At 44.7% G+C, this 22,742-nt stretch overlaps 1 protein-coding gene across 2 annotated transcripts; it reads right to left on the bottom strand.

Annotated features, from left to right (window-relative positions):
* Window positions 1–252: 252 nt before the first annotated feature.
* On the bottom strand, window positions 253–21,919 carry atxn7l1 (ataxin 7-like 1). Of its 2 annotated transcripts, XM_079183469.1 has the most exons (12): window positions 21,792–21,919; window positions 21,246–21,314; window positions 17,539–17,631; window positions 11,075–11,273; window positions 10,492–10,931; window positions 8,569–8,651; window positions 7,165–7,439; window positions 5,900–6,119; window positions 5,267–5,388; window positions 4,347–4,886; window positions 3,832–4,087; window positions 253–3,560 (listed from the first exon to the last, which is right to left on the bottom strand). In XM_079183469.1, exons 1-12 carry the CDS (start codon window positions 21,886–21,888, stop codon window positions 3,543–3,545), a joined length of 2,412 nt encoding a protein of 803 aa, XP_079039595.1. In that variant the 5' UTR covers window positions 21,889–21,919; the 3' UTR covers window positions 253–3,542. The 2 variants fall into 2 exon arrangements, with proteins under 2 accessions (XP_079039595.1, XP_079039594.1); XM_079183468.1 differs by lacking the exons at window positions 21,246–21,314; window positions 21,792–21,919 and adding an exon at window positions 11,837–11,944 and having other exon boundaries at window positions 17,539–17,578.
* Window positions 21,920–22,742: the final 823 nt, after the last annotated feature.

The following is a 22,742-nucleotide window of genomic DNA, read 5'->3' as shown; positions in this document are numbered from 1 at the left end:
GTTAGTGTGTTCAAGAATAAAAAGGGCAATTAAAGATGCATCTGGTGAAAAATCTAAGCACAGAATACATAATTGAAGCTCCTTTTTTGAAACCCTGAGAACCACAGCGGACTTATTTGCTCTGCTCCAATAACACAAACATTTCATGTTTCCCATCAAGGATCACTCAACAAATGCAGAACAAACACTCATCATCTGTGGGAACCTTCCCTCCCATTCATCTTTGATTTGCAAATAAAACGAGATCCACCTTCATTCATTTAATAAAAGCTTGGATATAAGACATTTCTTTTTATACAGCAAGTGTTCAGTTGTTTTCGATGGGAAATCCATTTTTCTGATCCAACTGCAGTGAGAGTGAACACACCGCCACTCTTACAAGGCATTTCTTCAGACATTCAACACAGTTCGGATCAGACACAACAAACTGGTTTAGGGGCCGGACTCACCGGGAATATACTCTTCACCTTCTTTTACTGTAGTTGCCAGAAACACTTTTTACAAATATAAAGATATAGATTTGCTTTTAAAATCTCAAATATTTATATAAATAGAAGTTGATTAAAGATCTGGGGCATTATGACAAAGTGCAAAAAGAAGTAAGGGGGAGGCTTTAAAAAAAAAAAAAGAAAAAAAACTGTTAATACCTCCATAAAATTCAACAGCAAAGATAACATACAACTGCTCTGAAATTCATGAACTTAAATTTTAGCTGCAGCAGACCGTAACTTCCCATTTCAATTACTACAAACAGTAAATCAGCTTTAAGATCGTCCTCCTTGATCTGTGAGAAGATACTGAGCGGAAACAAATCTTCAACTCCCACTTAAACCACAGTTCCCCACCATTAAAACCCCACACAAACCATCTATATTGTGTTGGTATGTTGCGTTAAACAGAGAAACAAAAACTGTATGGTGTAATTGCAGGCATGTTAACGAGTTAACTGTACACCGCGGGTACCTGGATAAACCACGTGTCCGCCGTACAATAAAGACCACCGAGCCGGTATCACCAAACCGATCCAAGAGTACTTTAGACGATCGCACACGTTGATGAATAAAGTGTCATCATGGGAAGCACTTGGGAAACGCGGAACACGAAATACAACTGAGTATGTACAATTCACTCATCATTAGTGCTGAGAGGCTTTTGAGACTAATTCAAAAGACACATTTTGAAGCAGCTGGCGAGTACCGGGCAGGAGCTCTACGCTGCTATCCACCACATCGAAATGCTCTCAGTTACTTTGGCTTCATCAGCAAACACCACACGAACAGACAGGATACCTTTTAGACATTTTGGTTTTTTTTGACATACCAGAGCATTTGTAATACCACATTTCAGTAATTTTCTTGCGCCTATACAATATATTAACCACGTTTGTGCAACTTTGGACTAAGTTGTGGTATTGAGCGTTTGTTTTGGACACCTGATGCTGCAGGTATGCATGTTTTAAGGTATTTAAAAGACAATCAAGCGCTTGGCTATGCTGCAGAAGAAACGGTACAGAGCGTGAAGGGTGCGGCAGTAAGTGAAAGCATTTTGACCCGGCCTTGATTTGTACATACACAAACAACCAAGAGTAATCGCACTGAGACTAGACAAACGCCTACTGGAAGATAAAGACCGCTTAAAAATAGAGCTATAGTTTTGAACATTGGTAGACGTATGAAAAGGGGGCGGGACTGCAGGCAAACAGGTGTGTGGGGCCCTTTCTGTGAGAATACGAACAATGGCCTGGTGTCACAAAATCAAAACCATTGTTCATTAGCGGACGTCAGTCACAAACTGTTGAGCTTTTAGAAATGTGAAGACATGCTGGTAGGGAAACATGACCACCATTTTTCCATCAAAATAATTTTAAAGTACTCCGACAGGTTTAGAGTATGTAGTCTATTCTCACTGGGAAAGTGACAATTCAGTAGACTCGAAAGAAGTCAGCGGGCATATTAAATTCCTAAAATTAAATACTTTTTTTTCGGTTCTGTTGCTGGACCTTTGTGGAAATGGTGGATCTGCTCATTGCTGTAAAAAAAAAGAAAAAGATCCAGATCCAGAAAGACCTAGCAAAACAAAGCTAATGTTAAATCTTTGGATGAAGAGAGTTGGCTTTCTTTTTAGAAAGCTACTGACAATTAAACAAAATGACAAAAAAAACTTTTCAGCGCAGAATAAAATGATTTTTTAGAACTGACCACAGGTTGTTGTTATCTTCGTATTTAGCTGTGTTTGAGTATTAACTGGTATTAATTTGTAACGAACAGATTTGGAGAAACCAGGCCAATCTCATCAGTAAACACAGACCTAGGTAGGAGGGCAAAACACTCTGTTGACCTCATATTGAGGAAAAGGGGACAATTATTAATAAATACAAAAATAACAGATATGTACACAATATGATCTCTCATAATACTTTCAGCATTTCTTCAAAATGCCATAGAAATGATTATTTTGCTCAAAGAGTCTCTGTAGCTCAAACATCCAGGGTCAGTTAGAAAACAAACATTTAAGAACGATAAATTATTGTACAAAAAAAAAAAAAATCCGACACCGTAGTAATCATTCCTTTTTGGATGCAAGTCCTGACACACACACGCACACACACACACACACACACACCCGCACACACACACACACAGGAGTTTGTGTGTCAGCTTATTTCTTGCAACATTTAAAACCAGAACGAAGAAAAAATAAAAATAAAATCTTCAAATAATATCGGATTTCTTCCTATATTAATATACAATGCATTGACGCGGCATCGTTGGTAACACAAACGTTTTCTCTTTTTCCTTCCCTTGTGTGAACAGGTCCTTGTGTGGCTCTCCTCGAGACTGCTCTGGAGTCAGTGAAGAAGGAGGCGAGGGCAGTAAGGGCACTTTGAACACAGGCATGCTGGAGTGGAAAGAGGGGGATAAATAAAAATTGTAGAGAGAATTGTGGAGATGTTGTCAAAACCCCAACTAAAGCTGGTGATCTCTTCCATCTTTGAGGGAAAAGCTAAAATCAAGAGTAAGACAGAAAAAGTGATGGGGGAGGAGGGGGGGGGGGCGGCAGTTGAGGTGGTTTAGATGTCCTACAGTAGGTCCTTCAACCATCTCACTCCCCAAAAACAATCTCTGTCCCCATCAGCTGACCAGACACAGCAACCAGGAAAATGGTCAGAACAACCAGTTTAAACAAAAAAAAAAGTTTTCCCAAAAAAAAATTGTACAGCGGTGGTATTATTAAGAATGCCTTCTAAAACTTTGCGAGGCTGATTCCCTTTTCGTAGGATACGTTTTTGGATACCACCGTCTTGTTCTGAAAAGGCCGCGACCGCGGCTGCTTTCCGTCACAGCGATCCATAACTACAACGTGGAGCGTGGAAGTTAACGGCTGGCCAACCAGTGGGCAAAGTCATTGGATGAATAGGGGTGACATCGCCGAGATGAAGCCGTCTGATTGGGGCCGTCAGTGGAAGAGTGGTGAGGTCAAAGGTCACAAACGGTGGCGGTCTGACCAGCTGCCCAACATTTTGTCCGTGAGACAGGTCCCTGTCAGTGATGCAACTTGGTCTGTGGGCAGAAGACAGACAAGAGATTTATTAGCTGGTTTTCATTTATTATTATTATTATTATTATAATATTGTATATAATGCAACTTCTAACAACTTTGAAAAAATATATGTAAAAACTAGCAGCAAGCAACAAATCCAACATGCCTTTGAACAACTGCATTGTATTTCACTTCTTCATCACATTATATTATGTGTTGTTGTGCTATAAACAACCTAATTTATGTTTCATGTTTTCAAAATGTCTATCTATTTCTTTATGCAACACCTACCTGTCTCGGGGACTCGGGCCCCGAAGCCAGTATTCCCACGGTGGTGTCGCTCCCATTCCCAAAGACGCTCTCCAACCCGCCCGGCCGACTCAGCTTGCTGGCCTTCCCTCTGTAAGAGCCGGGACTCCTCCTCTTCCTGCCCTCTGCTCCTCCCCCATAAGCCAAGGGTCCGGAGGGGGAGGCCAGGGGCTGATGGGGGGCAGAGGCCGGCTCCCTGCTGGGTGAGTAAGGTATACTGGCCGTGCCAAGCTCGCGACTGGAGACCAGAGGAGGATGGCCATTAATTATATATATATATATATATATATATATATAGTGAGCTCCAGTACGACTTTCACTGTAAACTATGAAAATCATCACAGCAGATTTGACAGGCTGTATATTTTAGTGGAAAGATAAACACCTGTCATCACAGCCTTTGCACTGCGGGCTCTGTCCTCTCTGTTTTTTAAGATCTGGGGCGGATCAAATGCATTTCTATGACTGTCTAAACTTTAAAACAGCCCTGTACCCACCTGTTCTGCGAGCTGTGACTTTGAGATCCATCGGCACTGGACAACCAGAGCTCTCCGCCGCTCCAAAGCCCACTTCCTCCGCTCTTTTTCCTGCCTGGGTTTGCTGCTGTCCCCCCCGAACCTTGTAACGCCGGATGATAGCTGCTGCCGTTCCTCCTACCATTATCCACAGTCGGAAACAAGGAAGAAGGAGAGAAGGATGAGGAGGAGGAGGAGGAGGGGTGGGAAGAGTTTTTTCTCCTTTTAGCTCCCACTGCAGAGTCCTCCGTGTCTTTGGATGGCCGGCTGGCTTTATGCGTGCCGTTACGGGCTTTACCCGGCGCGGAAACTGGGGCGACGGGCCGCGGAGCGTCTCGAATGCTGAACATCCCCGCCACGGATGCAGACTGAGGAAATGTGGCGGGGTGGAAGAGGGAGTTGGAGGGGGCCGAGAGGTGAGAAGAAGCGGCGGAGGAGGGAGAGGGGCTCTGCTGTGAAGCGGAGGGGGAGGTACCAGAGGAGGAGAGGGAGCGGAGGCTGCCGGCCGCCAGAGGCACCTTCCTAAAACAGGAGGAGGATATTTCAGAGGATAAGAGACCAATTAAGTTTCTTCATTGCTAATATGGATTCAGAGTACTAAACCTGAAGTTCTGATCAATATGATTTATGTTTTACTGAACAATGGTCTTCTGTGTTGACATGAAAAGGGAAATGAAATATATTTGCCACAGTTGCTCCTCCCATGATTTTATCTATTTTATCTCTTTTTTAATATTTGTGTTGATCTCTCTGCTACCCATTACCTATTTTTAAACTTAAATTTAAAGTAGCTGGGAAATAAATTCCATGAAATATGTACATTTAAAGATGGACTTCTACGTAAAAAAAAAAGCTCAGAGAAAAAAACAGTTTACCTCGAGTGTACGTCCTTGCACACTCACCTCCACATCTGTGCGTTGAGGTGTTTCTCCACCATGTTCTGGAGCGCCAGCCTCATCCTGTCCCATCGCCTGTCGAACACGTAGTGACCCCGGCCCATGAGCCTGCTGCTGAATACGCAGAACTGGAAGGAGAAAGAAGAGGGAGTGTAAAGGGAAATCGGGCCAGGCATGGAGAGAGATGTTGATGGAAAGGAGAGAAAGGAGGAGAAGGCACGTGAGAAAAAAAATGAGGAGAAGACGAGCAGATGGATGAAGAGTGAATGAGAAAGGATGTAGAGAGAAATAAGAACGAAAGACAGTGAGAGAAAGAGGAAGGAAGTGAGAGGTGGGTCGACAGAGCAGGATGTGGAGGGAAAGAGGCATCAAAAGAAACGGAGAGATTGATGGAAAAGAACAGATGACTAAGAAAGAGACAATATTTGAATTTATTATTTTAAATATTAGAACGTGCAATATAGTTAAGACAGGAAATGGATATCCTTCCTGTGATCACTTTTTTGGTCTTGACCCAGATTCTGAACAAAAGCTTCTTTCCTCTTTCTTTTTTGTTGCATTGAAAGCGCTTTATGAGAGCTACACCCGAGTCTGAACACCAACGAAACTAATTCCTTTAAATGGCATCTAAATACTCACCCCTAAAGGCTGCGGGTGGCGATTGGAGTAGTGAAAGGCAGGTCTGTCGGTGCCCTCTGGAGTCTCTGCGTCTCCCTCGTCACTGGAAAGTCGACCTCCGTCTCCTGCTGCTGCCCCCGAACTGTGGGGAGAAGGCTCTGGGTTGGGGGCCGGGGCAGGCGCTGCTGCTGCTGCTGCTGGGGGAGGAGGGCCATAGGTGGAGGTGGTGGAGCCTGGAACCCTGGGAAGGAGAGGTGAGGGGAGCAAGGGGAAAGGGACAGAAATAGAGGGGGAGACGGAGGGAAATGGAAATGAGGGGAAGAGGAAGGGGGAGAAAATGAAATGGGATGGAGAAGCAAAGAAGAGATTGGAAGAGAGAAGGGACCAAATGGTAAACAGAGAGCATCTTCTAAATAGAAAGAGGAAATCAGTTTCTAGTAAGACTTTCATGAGTGCAGAGTTGCTATTCATTAGCTACTGTGTCTCCATTCTAGCACTGTTGTTGTTTACAGCATCCCCTGGTGGGAAAAACATGAACAGACAAGGATTTCACATGCATCTGTGCCCAGAACAGTTAAACTCCAGTGATGTGAGAAAAGTATTAAAAGTCAGATTTAAGTAAGAGTAAAGATAAATTGCTGATAAAAAGTGAAAGTTATAAATCATTGGGTACATTGTGTGCTAAAGTATCCCAAAATAAATCTGTAAATATAAATAATGCTTGATAAATTAAAAAAAGAATAGAGACTTTTATTCAGAGAGTTTCTTTAAAAGTACAGCTTAAACTTAAAAAAACGTATATATATATATGTATATTATAAAAAAAATGAATGCAAAACCAGTTGTAAAATTAGTCAATTGTTTGACTTAATGGTAATAAATATATATATATATAAAAAAAAGGCAACAGAGTAGACAACATATAAAGAAGCAAATAATTGCTGTAACATTTTGAATCTTATAAGCAACTAAATACCTAATTACGAAATTGTATTGGCAATATTGGTGTATAAATGCAATTAAATCTATAGCATTGAAATAGTTTACTTTGAAAATATTGTATTTCTTTGGATTTATGAGGATTGAAAGTTTTGTACCACGGTTACTTCTTCTCCTCATATGCTCGGAAGATCAGACACATTGATCACGTGACTGACAGAACCGAACCTGATTGGACACGGATCTCATCCATCCTTGGCAGCCTGGATGGTCAGGTTGTTCTACACACACATAGTGAATACCGTATGTGTGTAAGTGTGTGTATGTGTGTGTTTCCTCTGCCCTACCTGGGTATGTGTGCATTTGCCAGCCTGAGCTTCAGCGTGGACAGAGGTCGTCCGTTCGGACAGTGAGGCTTGCTGGGACTTGAGGTCTCTTGTGGCGTGATACTCTGGCTGCCGCCTTCCTTCCCTCCCTGCGATCCGTCCCTGTCCTTCTCCTTCTCCTTCTCCTTCTCCTTCGCTCCCTCGTTGAGCTTCGCCCGCCCCTTGTGTTCAGCCAGGAGGATGTCGAAGTGTTTCATTCGGCCGGAGACGGCTCGGCGGTGGGTTAAGGAGTGAGTCTGTGGCAGACAAAAAAACAAACAAACACAAAAGGTTATTTTACAGAAAGACTTTGACAATGAAAGTATTGATACGTGGAGTTAATTGAGCAGGGCTGAGGGTTGCACTCCCAGGGGCTTCAATCATGGCTCTCTGGTTTCAGGAAAGTTTCCATAATCGCTGCACCGTGCTGCTGCCCACGTCACACCACACTAACACGGGTAAATATTGCCTGTTCGTGGTGAGCTAGTCCAACTACATTGGAAGGGAACCAGCTACCAAACATTTGGTTTTCCAACAGTCCTCTAAAGGATGCGAGTGTGAGGCTGATGGAATACTGGTTAAATAACAGGTGGTGTGTGGCTTTTGGAAGGAAATATGTTTCCTGTAGAGGCCTCTAAAAATGCTTTAAAGATCCGACAGATGCATCTTATCTACTCAAAAATGTAGCGAACAACTAATATTCAAGGGAGACGTTACTCAAAACACAATATCAAATCGGAGATCAAGCAGTCGCAGTTTTTGGTTCCTCTTACAGGTTCAGGATGTTCACGCTCTTGGCCTCCTACGATATTATCTACAATCAGGGGAACACCTCTAAAGCTTAAGAAGGTTCATAAGATCATTTAGAATTGAAGATGCTTTTGGTAAACAAGGAAAAACAATAGTGTTTAGATGTGTGTGTGGGGATCAGTGGATGGGTTTTTAAACTGGGAAATATGGAGATAAATATATGACTGAATAAATAACATACTCCTGGAAGGCGTCTCTGATTAAATCCTTGTTCTCATTGGGACTGCCAGTATTAACGGAGACATCAACATTGAAAAACCACCCAGAAATGATGAGAACACGATCGCCCCAGCCACTCCGAACAATATCAACACACGAGCCCGATACAGCTCTAATTACTTAATAAACAGATTGAAGTGATTAGTAACGCTTGCTAGAAGTAATTAAAGGGCAGTAAAATACCAGTTTTACAGCTGAAAGATGTTGCAGCCTCATCCAACATCTATAATTACCTCATTAAGGGAAGTGTGGGCCCTGTAATGCCTCCGCACTGCTACCTTGCACAGACTGAGGAAGGGGAAGTGCAGACGAAGCACAGAGACGGACGGGGAGTGCGAGAGATCGTATTTGTGTTACCTTGCAGGTGAGAGACCTCGTGCAGGGTCGCTTCGTTTCGGGGTCCTGGACTCCACAGTGCTTGTTCGGATCAAAGACTCTCCCTGTAAAAAAACATGTAAACCCATACACACATTAGACTGGCATCTCTTCCCTCCTTCTTTCAAGTAGCTAATCATATTTGCTGGGAGTGGGAGGCTCACAGTACCACAAGTGCATTAATGCGTCTCTTTTAAGAAAGCATTTGGCTCGCTGACATTTGTCTCTTCACATATTCCTTTGATCATTCAGACATTCAGCTGTGTTTTAAGGCTCCTGTAGTCTCATAGTACGATGCTGTGTTACATTATTAGAAGTGTTTCCAGTTTTTCTAGCGGGTAAACTGGAAAGATCCCCGCAAGCTGGAACAAATCATGGTTGACAGGACAGACTGGCAGCGGGACCAGAGTCAACTGTGACTGACGGCCCCGGGAAACTCTCTCCTGCTTTAATGAATAGAGAATTTACTTTGATGACGACATGCAGCTATTCACTTTTATGACTGTGCCGGTTTGCAGCCAAAGTCTCTGATTTCCATCGTTAAGATCTGCTCCTCGGGTAAAATGTTTAGAAGATCCTCAGGTGTTACAAATCTCTATTTATGGAACATGAACTTACAACCTCAGTTAGCTTCTTACTATTTGGGATTTGGTAAAATATTATCCACTCATTTTTACTCATTTTTTTTCTCCCCTTTTTGGGGTAAAACAAATCCCCATCTTTCACCTGTTCAACATCAAATAATGCAGAAACGAGAGTGATCATAATGATAAGCATACATTTTAATTAAATACTCAGTTTAACCATATCATCTAACACAATACATCCAGTCCGTAGTGAAACGGTGCCCTCTGGTTTGTAAGGTATGTTAGAGTTGATTCAGGAAGTAGCTTTATCAAATGTTTCAGCAATGGCGCTGGTTACAGTCAGTAACAAGATTAAGGATCATTAGAATTATTAGTTATGAAGTTATAAAACAAAATGAATTTTCTTTTTACATACATAAATCAAATGGTGAAGGCCTTTCATGCTAAACTTTTGTTAATTGTCTCTGCTGATACGAAAGCATTGCTCAGAAACACAGAGACCTGTGTCGCCCAGCACAACCTCGCACAACAACAACAACTTCCAGTCAGCAGGTTACCTTAAATAGTGTTGCTGTCAGAGGGCTGTAATCTAGTGTTGGCCTTACCCATAATCCCTGTAATCTTTCTGGGCGACGCATACAGGTGTAGACCGACAAACACACACACACACACACATGTGCGGCAGCGACGTGCAAGCACTCTCAGAAATAAACAAACTCACATGCTCACATGCTCACTCGCACACAACCTTAAAAAAGGAAGTTGAGACGGGTTAGTGTGAACGTGGACTGAAGGAAGACACTGAAAAAAAAGCAGAAGCGCAAGACGGAGAGGGAAACGGAGAGAAAACACCAACAGAGAGGAGGAAACGGGAGTGTGTCAAAGAACAAAAAATGAGGCCAGACCGTGTGTGTGTCTGTGCGTAAGAGAGGCACGATGGAGGTCGAGGCAGGAGGTGGAGAGTGAGAGGATGAAAAAGAAATATAGAGACACAGGAGGTGGGGGAAATCTCTCAAGAAGACGAGCAGCTTTTTTGGCAGCGGGAGCTCGTGAATTAGACGGTGTAAATCAGAGGAGCGGAGCTCGAATGGAGAGAGAAGACGAGGGGAGAAGAGGAAAAAGCTGAACCAGAAGTGTCCATCAAAACCTTTTAACTTTATTACTGTGCATGTTTTCACCTCTCTTATTTTGAGATGACCACGAGGTTAACTCGTGCGCATCACTGTTTTTTTTTTATTTAAAGAAAAGACGTTTGGAAGCGGTAGATGGGAGGAGAATAATTCACCTGGATCAATGCAGAATAATCTGAGAGGCTGACCTGAAAGTCTTCTCTGCGACCTGGAGGACGTCTTAGTCCCGTTTTGCTGCTTCTTCTCCAATGGCGACGACGACGACGATGGCAGCAGAGCGCCGTGTCGGTGAGCGGGGGAAGGCGACGGGGAGGGTTTCCGGTCCAGCGCGGAGGGAGAAGGTGTTGACAGCAGCCGCCGGTCCAGCGGAGAGCGTGCGGGACTGGGCCGCCCGTCCAGAGAGGATGGAGAGGCGGTGGAGCGCGGTGTGGACGGCCCGCCGGTGCCGCGGCCGTTCGTGAGCTTCTCGCCGGACCGCTGGGAGGCCGGGGGAGTGAGGGAGGGAGGTTTAAGAGAGGAGGGAGAGGAGAAGGAGGATGAAGAGGAGCTGGTGAGGCGCACATGTGACGCAGAGTCGGCATGGCTGAGGCAGGGCATCTTCTCCAGGCTCACGACAGGAAGCGATACACTGCAGAGGGGAAGAGTGGAGTTAAAACACTGTACGACTTCTGGAATCAGCAAAAGCAGCATTTTATGAAACTCCCCGCAGCTCCTAAAAAAGTGTGGCGGGAATATGTGTAAGAAAGTCATCATATTAAAAAATGTGCCCACCACGGCTTGTTCCGGGCCCCCTTTGGTGGGTAGACCGCAAGAGGGGCCTTACTGAAGCGTGCGTGAGGGAAATCTTTAGGGACCCTGAAGGCCAGCGTGTCCCCAGGACCGGGGGCCACAGCGGGGGCCACCGCAGGTGCTTTGGGCTTCATGGGGACCAGGAGGCTCCTGGAGGGAGCGGGGGAGCCGTGGCGCTTCTCTGGAACAGGTCGAGACAGAGACAAAGTGTGTGAGGTCACATGGATGTGTGAGAGCTGAAGACACACTCCTACTATCAAGACCATGCTTGTGGGTACTTTTTGGATCTGGGTACTTTTTTGGGATCTGAGTTGCATCCAATTTTCACCAGACTAGAAGTGATTAGTGTGGTGTAGCATTTACACCAACTTTATTTCTCTTTTTCTAACCGGTTTCGGTGCCAGATCGCCGTGTTATAAGACGAATCTGTGCCAGAACCTTTTTTCACAAAGAAAAGAAGCGTCTACAAATCAATTTAAAGTACTTTTCTCTAATTAGCAACATGCCTGACACCAGCTGAAGTGTCCTTGTCTGATTAACTCCACCAGTTTGTTATTATGTGCTGCTCGAACAAAACAAGAGCCAACAATTAAAAATACTTTTGACCCAGATCTGATCAGAATGCACAAGTGAAAGGGTGCTGAGACACAGAAAGAGAGGGGAGTAAATAACAAGGCTGTGTGTGTGTGTGTGTGTGTGTGTGGGGGGGGGGGGGGGGGGGAGAGAAGAGGAGCTCACACTTACGGTTTTTGCTATGCATGTCTTTGTGGGAGGAGGGTAGGGAGGGAATGTGGTCCAGGACTGCTTGTCTCTCTCTCTCTCTGACTGCCTCACAGGGAAACTACACCCCAGCTACCTGAGTGAAAGCAGAGGGGTGAACATGTCACAAGAGAAAGGAGGCGGGAACACACCGTACACACAGTAACACAGTGTCTTGAGTTGGTGCAATGTCATTATGTTCATAATTCAAAACAAAGTTATGCAAATCTAAAAGCTGCTTCAGGAAGTAAATAACCAACATCTGCCAGATCGACCAAGATTAAGTTGACAGATAGATAAGTTGTTTTTTAAAAAGAGACCAGCCCGTGTGTTTAGCTGCATTTCCTGTCTGCTGATAAGATGCTAATCTAAAACTGAAGAGAGCAGTGACATGAAGAGAGCCGCTCAGGTAGAATATGGAACTGCTAAATGTCACCCTGAAGCTTTGGTAGCTTTTTAAAATACTTGACAGAGAGTAGAAGATATAAAAGCCAAGGTCAAGCTAAAACAACTCACTAATACAACTTTTCTCACACACACACACACACACACACACACAGTGACAGACTAACAGAGTCAGGCAGACAAAATAGTAGGTCCCTCTACCAGGCTTCCGTATATGTAAACACTGAGGCGAAGGCCGATAGGGATGTGATGTAGTCCCAGCTGGGCCCGAAACTTTACATGTATACAGAAACTCGGCCCAACTGCCGACTGGGCAAAAAGGCCAGGTCACTGTGCACTGCAAGCCTGGGTGTCCCACAGCCTAAGCACATGCCTCAAGTTTAATGTGTGAATCCCAACAGGACGGTGCTCCCACGGACGTTGCATTCCCCTGAGGTATGACGGCAGGGAAATGTAGAGACGGGAGCCTGCGAAGAAGCCAGGCAATGTCTCCCATTGGCTTGTAATTGTGCAAAATTGCACCGCATGACCGACAGCTAGCCACCGAGCCATTAGATAAGCACTCTCTGCCCCCGAGAGTGCTGGACGAAGATTTTACCCCAAAAACCTGTAGCATCTGTGGGCACGTACAGGACACGGAGCAAAGGGACCTCTAACCATCATCCAGTGTGATGAGGGGGATAATCCAACTCTGACGAGAGTTAGATTAGAAGACTGATCCACTCTCTTGTCCGTAGGGGAAAATGTGTGTCCACCGCCAGCAGCTGGTTAGCTTCCCTTTGCACAGAGACTGAACGCAAGAGGAAACAGCTAGCCTGACCAAGAAACAGGCACACAAACACAGCGAATGAGTGCCTTTCCCAAAACGTCGAACTAGCCCTTTAAAGCAATGCGAAAGCCTCACAGGGGTGTCTGTATTTCTTTGGTACTTAAGTGCAAAAACAAAAGCCTGAAGTATAATTTTAGAAAGGGTTTCCTTAGTGTACAAACCTCAGTAGGCAGCATCAGGGTGTGTGTGTGTGTGTGTGTGTGCGCGTGTGTCACAATGTTGTACAACCCGGTTAATGGGTGTAGTAGTAGTCTCCCAACAGCAGCACGTTGGAACAATAAGGGCAGGGCAGACAGAGGGACTGACCCGGTGTGTTTGCTCAGAGTGCACGAGTGCATATGAAAGTGTGCTGCAGGTGACTGAGGGGGAGTGTGTGTGCGTGTGTGTGTGTGTGCAATGCATGCGCAAAGTGTGTCTGTGTGTGTCGAAGAGATTAGCCACCGCATGCATGAGTACAACAGGTGTGCGTGAAGGTATACGACACTGCGTTGGGAACTTGAATACTGCCAGCGTATGCGTGTTTTTGTCCAAAGTATAGGCTATATGTAGTTTGTATGCATAGCGAGTACATATAAGCATACTTTGCAAGAGGGTAATTAGCATATGTGAGAATATGAGTGTGTGTGTGTGTGTGTGTGTGTGACAGGTGTGTAAATAGGCCAGTGGAAGCAGAGGTGCAGGGAGGCAGCTGTATTCAGAGTAGCAGGACCAAAGTCCAGAGCCACATTTGCAGGTATGCGGCTACAACGGTCATGATTTCACACTTTAAATCACACATTATTTCACACAGAATTTTTTGACAGCTCAACTGTCCAGTTCAATGAATCCGCACAGTTGAGCATATAAAAACAGAATGAGGTGTATTTTGCTTTGTAACAGAGCTCATCCTGTGAGTAAAAGGAGCCAGTTGGGAGCTAACCGCACTGATGTACAATACATGGACGGCTGCCCAGGCAAGGTCACTAAGCCACTCGACCACAAGGGCACCCTCGCTGCTACGCTCTCCTGCCTGCCTGCCTGCCTGCCTGCCGCTGTCGTTATGGCAATGCTGAGAGCCCAGCTGGTTGCCGATAGGCTGCTGGCTCATCCTGTGGGTGGAGCCATTGCACGACGAGGAAGCAGGAGGCTCTCGGAAGCTCAGCTGGGTTTGTTTACATTGTGCGAGGCAGAGAGTCAGAGAGAGAGATCGACATGAGAAAAGCATCTATGAAGATTGTCAGTGATTCAGGTTTTCTAGAAACGCTGAGTCAAAGGCAACTAGTTTTGTATTAGAAAACAGTGGTTAGTTTTCCACTTTCTACTGGCAATCGATGCATGATCATGTCTTTTGTAAATTTAGGTGAACAATATGACAACTCCCTACATAACAACAAGGAAACATTTACATGAACTATTATGTATACTGTGTATGTGTATATAGACTATTAGGTCCATTATATTATGTTGTCATATCTTAGAAAACAAACTAAAATCACACAGTGAGGCAGGTAAAGAGGTTAAAGAGTTAAAAAAAAAGGTTGTGAGCCTTTGATCTCTTGGATAAATACTATTATGCATTTACTATTACGCAATCTAGAAAAGGAATAGATACATAAATCATCATCAGAGAAGATTACAATGATTTCTGAGCAATGTCTCCCCTGAAATTAGTTTTTTTTTTTGATGCCACACACTTTGCATTTCTGAACACCGTACACATGTAAAACTACGTCTCATGTGAAGCAGCAGCAGCTGGAATTTTAATCGTCCCGGGCCTCGGTTCACGTCCAGCCAAGCCGCAATAACCGTAACACAACAGCGGAAATGAGCGACACTGTGGTTACGGGGCAAAACTCTCCAGAAAAAAAAAAACAGACAATCGTCACACTTCAGCGAGCAGCCCACACGCTTGTTAAGGAGCGAAATGAAACCGAAAGGAAACAGGAAGTGTTGTTTTTGACCTGCCTCAGAGCTCAATTAATCCAGTAGAGAGACAGAGAGACTGACACTTTAAACAGCAACAACAACTTTATCGTGCGCTCGACTTCCCCACAGCAGGGGCCGCCAGCAGAAGAGACGGACTGAGAGAGTGGAGAGAAGAAGCTGTAGTGGATGAGAGGACAGGAAGGAATACAGCGATACATCTGAACACAGCGGGAGGTTCTGATTTATCCAAACGCACAGCTTCAAAATCACCACTCACTCACTCACACACACGCATCTGAAATATTGAAATGTCTAGTTTGTCATGGTGTTGCGGGCTGAACAAATGTGTCGCAATGTAGCCTGCCGCAATGTTCAAATATTTGTAAAAGGCGACGTGTGTATCAAAATAAATATTGTCGTTCTGCAGAGATGTTCTGGCCGACGTATCAAATTCTACAGACTTAATGAAGCATCTTTGTTTGCTTGAGATCCCCGCAAAAAACATCCCATAGTCATTTTAATATGTTTTTCAATGACAATATTGATCATTCCCTCTAATATTACAATTGACATATAAGTAAAAAATGATCGCAACTATTCAGGGCCCACATGTACCGTCATACAAAATGCTATTGAAATACACTCATTCTAATCATACTAGCCCTTAGTAAACATCAATATGAGGCAAGTTTCAATAATTCTCCCACATTGCTTAAAAAAAATGTGGTGAAACCAAATATCCTCATTGGGAATATGTCTTTAGAACATCCTGTTCTGTCCAAAATAAGCTTTGGAGGTTCAACCACGAGCATTAAAAACTATTTCTCTTTCACGTTTCTTCTCTACGAGCTCATTGCACAGAGAGCACGGTACGAACGCTGCCAGTGTGAGGGGTTCATCCCACCGGGGCTACTTATGCTAAGAACATACGTGCTTGCGTTCCTCTAAGGACGTTTAAACATCTACTACATGGAGCAGGTCTCCGACATATAACATGCAGTTAAACCTTCTTGAACACATGACGTGGCAAATATTAAACGGCCGAGCTTAAGTTGTGACCACTCTCTTCGTCACACACGGCAACGCTTGAGCAGCAAACTGGGCGAGTATAACTCGGAGCCGCTGACCCCTGAGACAGCCAACCCCCTCCTCCTCTCTGTGTGTGTGTGTGTGTGCGTGTGTGTGCGTGTGTGTGCGTGTGTGTGCGCGTGTGTGTGTGTTTCTGTATATCCAAGGCCTCAGTGCTTATTCAACGCACAGGTCAAGCATGAAAGCAGATCCCGTGATGGATACACACAACTACAGGGCCATTGCAGGGAATAGAAATGCACAACATTTCATTTAGAACCCCCAGCAGGACACTATACTTGTGAGGACATTACAGTAAGATGAGGAATAAGCGACAACGGGAGGAAATGCATAAAACATCGTAAGCAAATCTTGACGGGTTCAAATTTAAGAATGACTGGACGCTGGACAGTTTGACTGAATTAAAATGAATGTACGTTTTTAAAGTATATGATGAACCTATGATGAAAGTGACTCACACATGCTGCTTTTCTACTTGTCAGCATGTGACTTGGCCTGCTAGCCCACCACAACGCCAGCTTGTTAAAATACTGTGGCCCGAGGATAGCTTTGTTTTATGAGGAGCTCTCAGGAGATTCCCACTCCTGACGCTGTGTGTGTGTGTGTGTGTGTGTGTGTGTGTGTGTGTGTGTGTGTGTCTTACAATACCACTGACCTCTTTCTGCTGAGAAACAGAAAGTGAGAAATGTGTGAGCATGCAACTCCACTGGCCTCTCTCCTCTCAGGGAGAAGTGTGTGTGTGTGTGTGCTCATTAAGCGTGACCATGCCCCCCCCCCCCCACCCCGCCCAAACAGACGGCTATGGCTGGTGCACGTGCCGCCAACAGAAGGAAGCAGCAGCTCGCGGGGCAGATGCGAGCGTGCTCAGTGGAGCCCCGGTCAAAAACAAACAAAGAGGTAGACGGACAGGGCGGAGGGCCAATGGGAGCCGGGATCAAGTGCTTGAACAACAAACACTCTTAAAAAGGTGAGGTTTAACAGATGGATGTGTATTTTATCTGTATTTCTTTCTTTCTTAAATCAACCCATCGGTCTGTTGAATCTTCCTTTTGCTTCAGCATTTTTTCCAGAGTACAAGAATATTATTGTAATGGCTGTTTCTCTCACAAAATAAACAGGCACAATGCTACATCAGGTCCACTTCTCTGTAAATTATTGAGTGCTTTTCAGTTGTATCAGCCTACTGAGTATTAGACAGTACAAACAAGTGGTGTGTGCTAGTTTGGACTGGAAGATAAGTTGTAGATAGACTATGTTTCAAAAAGCCCTGCAGGGATAAATAGAGATGATTGTGTTGATCTGGCTGCTTTGCATGAGTGTGTGTGTGTGTGTGTGTGTGTGTTCTGTGCCTCCGGGTGACAACTGGAGATGCCACGAGGTATGGCCTGAGGCTTTCATGTGTGCCTCTGCCCTGTGGGGTCGCTGTGTGTGTGTGTGTGTGTGTGTGTGTGTGTCTTACCATAGTGTGAGAGGATGCCCTGAGGAGTGACCACCTGATCGCAGACATGGCAGACAAGACAAAAATCCTCCAGTGCTCTGTAGCCAAGCATCTCTGAGAAAGACATTTCAGAAAAACAAAAAAACTGAGAATCGTATAGAACAAGAGAAGAAGAGCGAGAAAACAAACAAAAGTAAAATATATTGTGTGTTTAAATGACACTCAAATCTGAAAAACAAACCTGCCAGACAGAAGCTCACAATGCTCAACATGTTCATTTAGCTTTGGAGCTGCTTTTACATAAAATGACAGTGTGTCCAAATCACTAAACAGGCATAAAAGTGACAGACAATCCTCTCAAGAAAGCAAACAGCAACAACACTGTGCCACTAAACAAAAACTGATTCAGAGAAATATAGAGAAAAACTCATTTGTCCTCATGGAAATTAGCCAATATCTGTTTTGGCTAAGCTGTAAGAGCCTAATCGTCCTGCACCCAAACAAGCTCCGCTGACGGAAATCGCAGCACTTATTAGCTCGGGGCTTAAGCCAGACTCACTGAGGGGAGGCGGGGGGGCATGTACGGATGGATGTGTGTGTGTGTTTGGGAAAAATTGAGAGAATGTGTGCGTGTGTGTGTGTGTCTGACGGTGTGCAGGTGCATGCCGCGGCGTCGCGGCCTCGCGGCCTCGCACTGCTGGTGAGTTTTGTTGTCATCTGGGAAGTCAAAGAGAGCGTCAGTCATGTCTCGTGCACATCAGTGTGTGTGTGTGTGTGTGTGTGTGTGTGTGTGCAGGAAACGGATCTGCGAAGGTTACTGAAGGTCTAAGTCGTATCACACAACTGTGTAGACAACGAGAGCAGAGGGTGTGTGTATACACACTGCAAAAGGTCAGAGTGGGTCTCATTGCGCATGCATGAAGTGTTCAAGGACACAAACAAAAAACACTGAGGTTGTCGTGACCGCTGGCAGGAATATTTCTTTACTTTTGAGTTATACCGATTGAAGACTGAATCAAAACGAAGGGCAAGAGAGTAACGCCAACGCGGTAAAATAAACTGGTATTAGAGGAAGTGGCTTTCTCGTCAGGCCGACGGTTGGTTTCAGAGTATAGCTGCACTGAGATGCTTTGCACAAGTTCCCCTCGTCAACACAGAAGAGGAGATAATCGCTCACTCCTCCCCCCCCCCCCCATTATTTCTAAACATGCTGCTGGATTTAAGCCACACTTCAAACTCTCTGATTCCTGTGTTTGCTGAATAAAAACTGCTTTCCCTCACAAGCAAATAAAGCGTGTTTGTTTTTGACTTAACCGAAAGGGGGGGGGGGGGGGGGTATAATACACAAATAGGAAGTTTTGGCTGCGTGTGGAAAAGCAGCTTTTGAATGTGGTCATTTTTAGTCGACGGCTTGTTAGGCGGTTGGGTTAATAACATTGCAATGTGAGCAGTGAGACGCCGCTGCAGGTTAGCTCGACCTGCCGAGGGATCCAACAACTTGAGCAGTTAGTGTCCCAGACAAAACTAAACATGCAAAAAGGACTTTTAGTGGGAGTGAGTACGAATGCACTTTCCTCTGCATCTGCCAAGTCAAATGCAGACTAAGTGCGTCGTCTATTTCTGACAGGCCTGAAAATGAACTCCAGAAACAATCAGTCACTGGCGAACAAACGTGTTTGGAGATACTAATGATTAAAAACTCTACTAGTCGCTCCGTTTTTTACAAAACTGCCAATGATACAAATCTGGGTTAAACTTATGGAGTTCAAGATTCCAGCATCTTGTATGAAGACACTCCCTCGTCCTTTTTTTACTGAAATAAGAGAGCAAGACTTTCGGTGAGCGTCCAGAAATAGGCGGCAGGTCTTATTTCCAGGAGGCAAACTGTTTGCAGTAGTAACTAAACTGTAAAGACAGCGTGTCACACGGAGAAACCGAACACGTGTGCTGGGCTATGATCAGGAAACAAAAGTTTAAACCTACTTCACCCGAGTTGTTACGATAAGCTTCAAACGATCAGAACGATGTGAGCGTCGGGTATAAAAGCCAGGCTGACAAACGAACTCCTGCGAGTAATACATGAAGCCATTTATGGCATAAAGCGTACGAACGGGTTTCACTGATATAATCTCAAAATGTGAAACTGGAGTTATGTTCTAACATGTCGGCTGAATGTATAACATCAAGGACATTCCACTATCTATTTCGACTCTGATCACATATTAAGAAAAGGTTTTTACGGCTACATTTTTACAATTATTTAACCAATTAATCTGCGGGTTATTTGCTCTATTAATTGAGTTTGGCCTATAAAATGTCCGAAGATAAATACAAAAATTCCACAGTCAAAAGGACTTAAATAGAGGAAACAGCTCATGTAGAGACGTCTTCATCAGAATATACTCTAAGAAGGCTAATACATACATTATCACCTAAAGCGTCACAACAATAACATGACGGCTCCCGTCCCCACTGAAGACAGTGGTGGACACACTAAATAGAAGCATTACAGCGCCGCCTATTTCTAGTGAGGTGACGACACCCGCTGTCAGTCCAGCCCGACAAAGTTGCTGCTGGTTGTCATCATCTCCACTGTGTGTGAGAGAGTGACAAATAGACATAGATACCAATCACACCACACACACACACACACACACACACACACACACCAATTACTGCAAACCTGGCCTCCCCATCTACAAAATACGTTTACACTGAAGTGGCAAAGTGAGTCTGACTCTACGACGACGAGCCACGCTACTCAAACGTACAAATACAGCTTTGAAGACGTGCTTCCCCGCGTGTCTGTGAGGCTTACGGGTGTCTGTTTTTAGTGTCATGGTGCCAACGGATCAGCAATTCTGGAAACACCGCTGCAGTTTGGCTCGGAGAGAGGAAGATGAGGCGTGTGTGTGCGCGTGTGTGTGTTGGTATTTGACCAGTGAGAGTGAGAAGACGTTCCCCGCCTCGGTGGGTGTGTGTGTGTGTGTGTCGGTGTGTGTGTGTGTTGGTGTGTTTGTACGAGGGCTGCTGCAAACGTTCAGGGATGACTCGAGTGTGTAAATGTGCAGCGCGTGCTCCTGGGGGTATTTATACATCGGCGGATGTGGAGGAACTCCTCAGGGCTCTGTCCCTGAAGGGGGGGGGGGGGGGGGGGGGTGGAGGCACCCACTCACTGCTTAGGGGCACCCCACAACCCCCTCCACATACATATATATATATATATATATATTTTCTTTTGCTAAAAACAAAACATAATTAAGACAATAAATCAGACAGACTGTCAGCCATGCACGAGCACTTCTGATTGGCTGCTGCTCTATCACATAGGTAATATGTGGTTTGGGTAATACTGAAAAACACATGGGAACCCCTGCTCTCCAGCTACTGTATATTTATTTATTTCCAACAACACGATAGCTTAGCTGGATGTTTTGCCATTTTATGGGCATAAAGATGAATCGTTTAATGGAGAAAATAATCATTAGTTACATGATACTTACTGTATGACAGCTGTGTTATTCAGACACACCAACATCAATATGTCCCTCCTCATATCTCAACTAAAGCATGTATTTAAAAAGTGCACGATGCCCGTTAATGGCGGTTTTCTGTATATAAACATGTTTGGCATCCTTCGATGCTGCAGAGCATGTACGAACAAAACAATAACAAACATCATCGTGCGGGTGACAGCGTTAGAGTATCTGTCGGTGCAACTTCCTCACCTCCTTTGCCGAGCCTCGCGGCTTCACCGGGGCAGTAAAGCTGTTTGTCGCGGTTATCCGGGGACGAGTCTGCGTCACAAGAAGCACAAGCAGCCGCTTACAAACACTCGGCAGCAGTCACAACAAAACTTTGGGGGGGCCACGCGCGGAGCCACGCTGGTCCGAGGTTGCAATGCTACCGTGGTTAGCATTAGCTCGCTAGCAGCAGCGCGCGCTGGCTTTTAGTAAAAGCAAACTGAAGCTGTCAGAAAAGCTAACAAAACTTACAGCTGTGGGCGCAGGAAATGCATTACTGCACGCGCCAGTGGTACAAACTCTGCAGCGTAAGGGGTTATAAGCTTTTTGCTCACGCGCCCATGTGCACGACTATTAAAGCGACCTATTAATATTGCATTTCGTAGTGATATTTTTTGACAGTTACTTTGCTGCGCTTTGACGGAACCCTGCATTGTGGGGGCTTACTCAACTCAATCACAGACAGTTGGAGCACGCACTTCCCGACAGTTTGTCCGTGAAAACAACAACGCTACCGACGTGCGAACTTACTGTCAACAAAACGTAATTTAGCCGCACTGACGAAGGAAGACCAAGGCTCGCAAAGGAACGTATCCGGACTTGGTATTTGGCGATCCAGTGTCGCCATTGCTCTTCCTTCTTGTTGCTTTGCTGAGAGACGTTTTTTTTTTTTTTTTTTTTTTTTTCTCCCTGTCTCTCCTTCGCACGCAGCAGGCAGAAAAACGAAAGAACGAGATATGCTGACGTCGTTGTCGCTGGGCCTCGGCTTGGTTCGGCTTCTGTCGGAGGGTTTAGGGGTTGAGACGCTGAGCGACAGACAGCGGAGCGAACGTTACTCACGAGTTGAAAAGTTCAGCAGCCTATGGAGGTGGCCTGTAGCATGATCACGTCCCTCTCACTGTAGGACCGTTACACGGTTATGTTGCAATGGAAACATTAGATGTCATATTAAATTTTTCTTTTTTTTGCATTGGGTAGTATAAAAAATACATACAATAACAAATAATAGTGTCACTAATTGAATGTTATTGGTGGACCTATCAACTACAAAGACAGGAAATGTAGCATGCCTGGCATTCATATTCTGTGACAAAGAACACAACTGGGGATGTGTCATTCAGAAATTCTTTGCCAGACATTTAAAACAATTTGTATTGATAATAACCTTACCTCATCCAGACCATGTTGATGAATGCTGACCGTTAGATATGTCTGTAAAACCAAGGGGACATTATAATAACTTGAACCATCTACCTGTTGCTGTGACTGTACATGTTGAGACCTTATTTTTGTTTTACTTTGCTCTTACTTTATCCACTGAAGGTAACAATATATGTAGGTTACTATTAGGTGTAATTGGTCAGGTCTATGCTACATAGAGCCCTATAATTAAAAATGATAATGAAATATGATGGCACTTGGGCATTTTGCAACCTGAAATAAGTGTCGGCTATGATATCAGGCCTGGCAGGAAAGACCACG

This window comes from Pholis gunnellus (assembly GCF_910591455.1).
Source record: "Pholis gunnellus genome assembly, chromosome: 22".
Lineage (NCBI taxonomy): Eukaryota > Metazoa > Chordata > Actinopteri > Perciformes > Pholidae > Pholis > Pholis gunnellus.
The sequence above is the reverse complement of the archived record's forward strand: the minus strand, read 5'-3'. Positions and strand labels throughout refer to the sequence as shown.

Excerpts from the sequence above, each read along its gene's own strand:
- atxn7l1 (XM_079183469.1), bottom strand. The coding sequence starts at position 21,888 with ATGGCGACACTGGATCGCCAAATACCAAGTCCGGATACGTTCCTTTGC. Across the intron at positions 11,274-17,538 it reads GGGCATCCTCTCACACTATG|AGAAGCGCCACGGCTCCCCC; the intron begins GTAAGACACACA and ends GACCTGTTCCAG. Across the intron at positions 4,887-5,266 it reads CTCAACGCACAGATGTGGAG|GAAGGTGCCTCTGGCGGCCG; the intron begins GTGAGTGTGCAA and ends CTCCTGTTTTAG.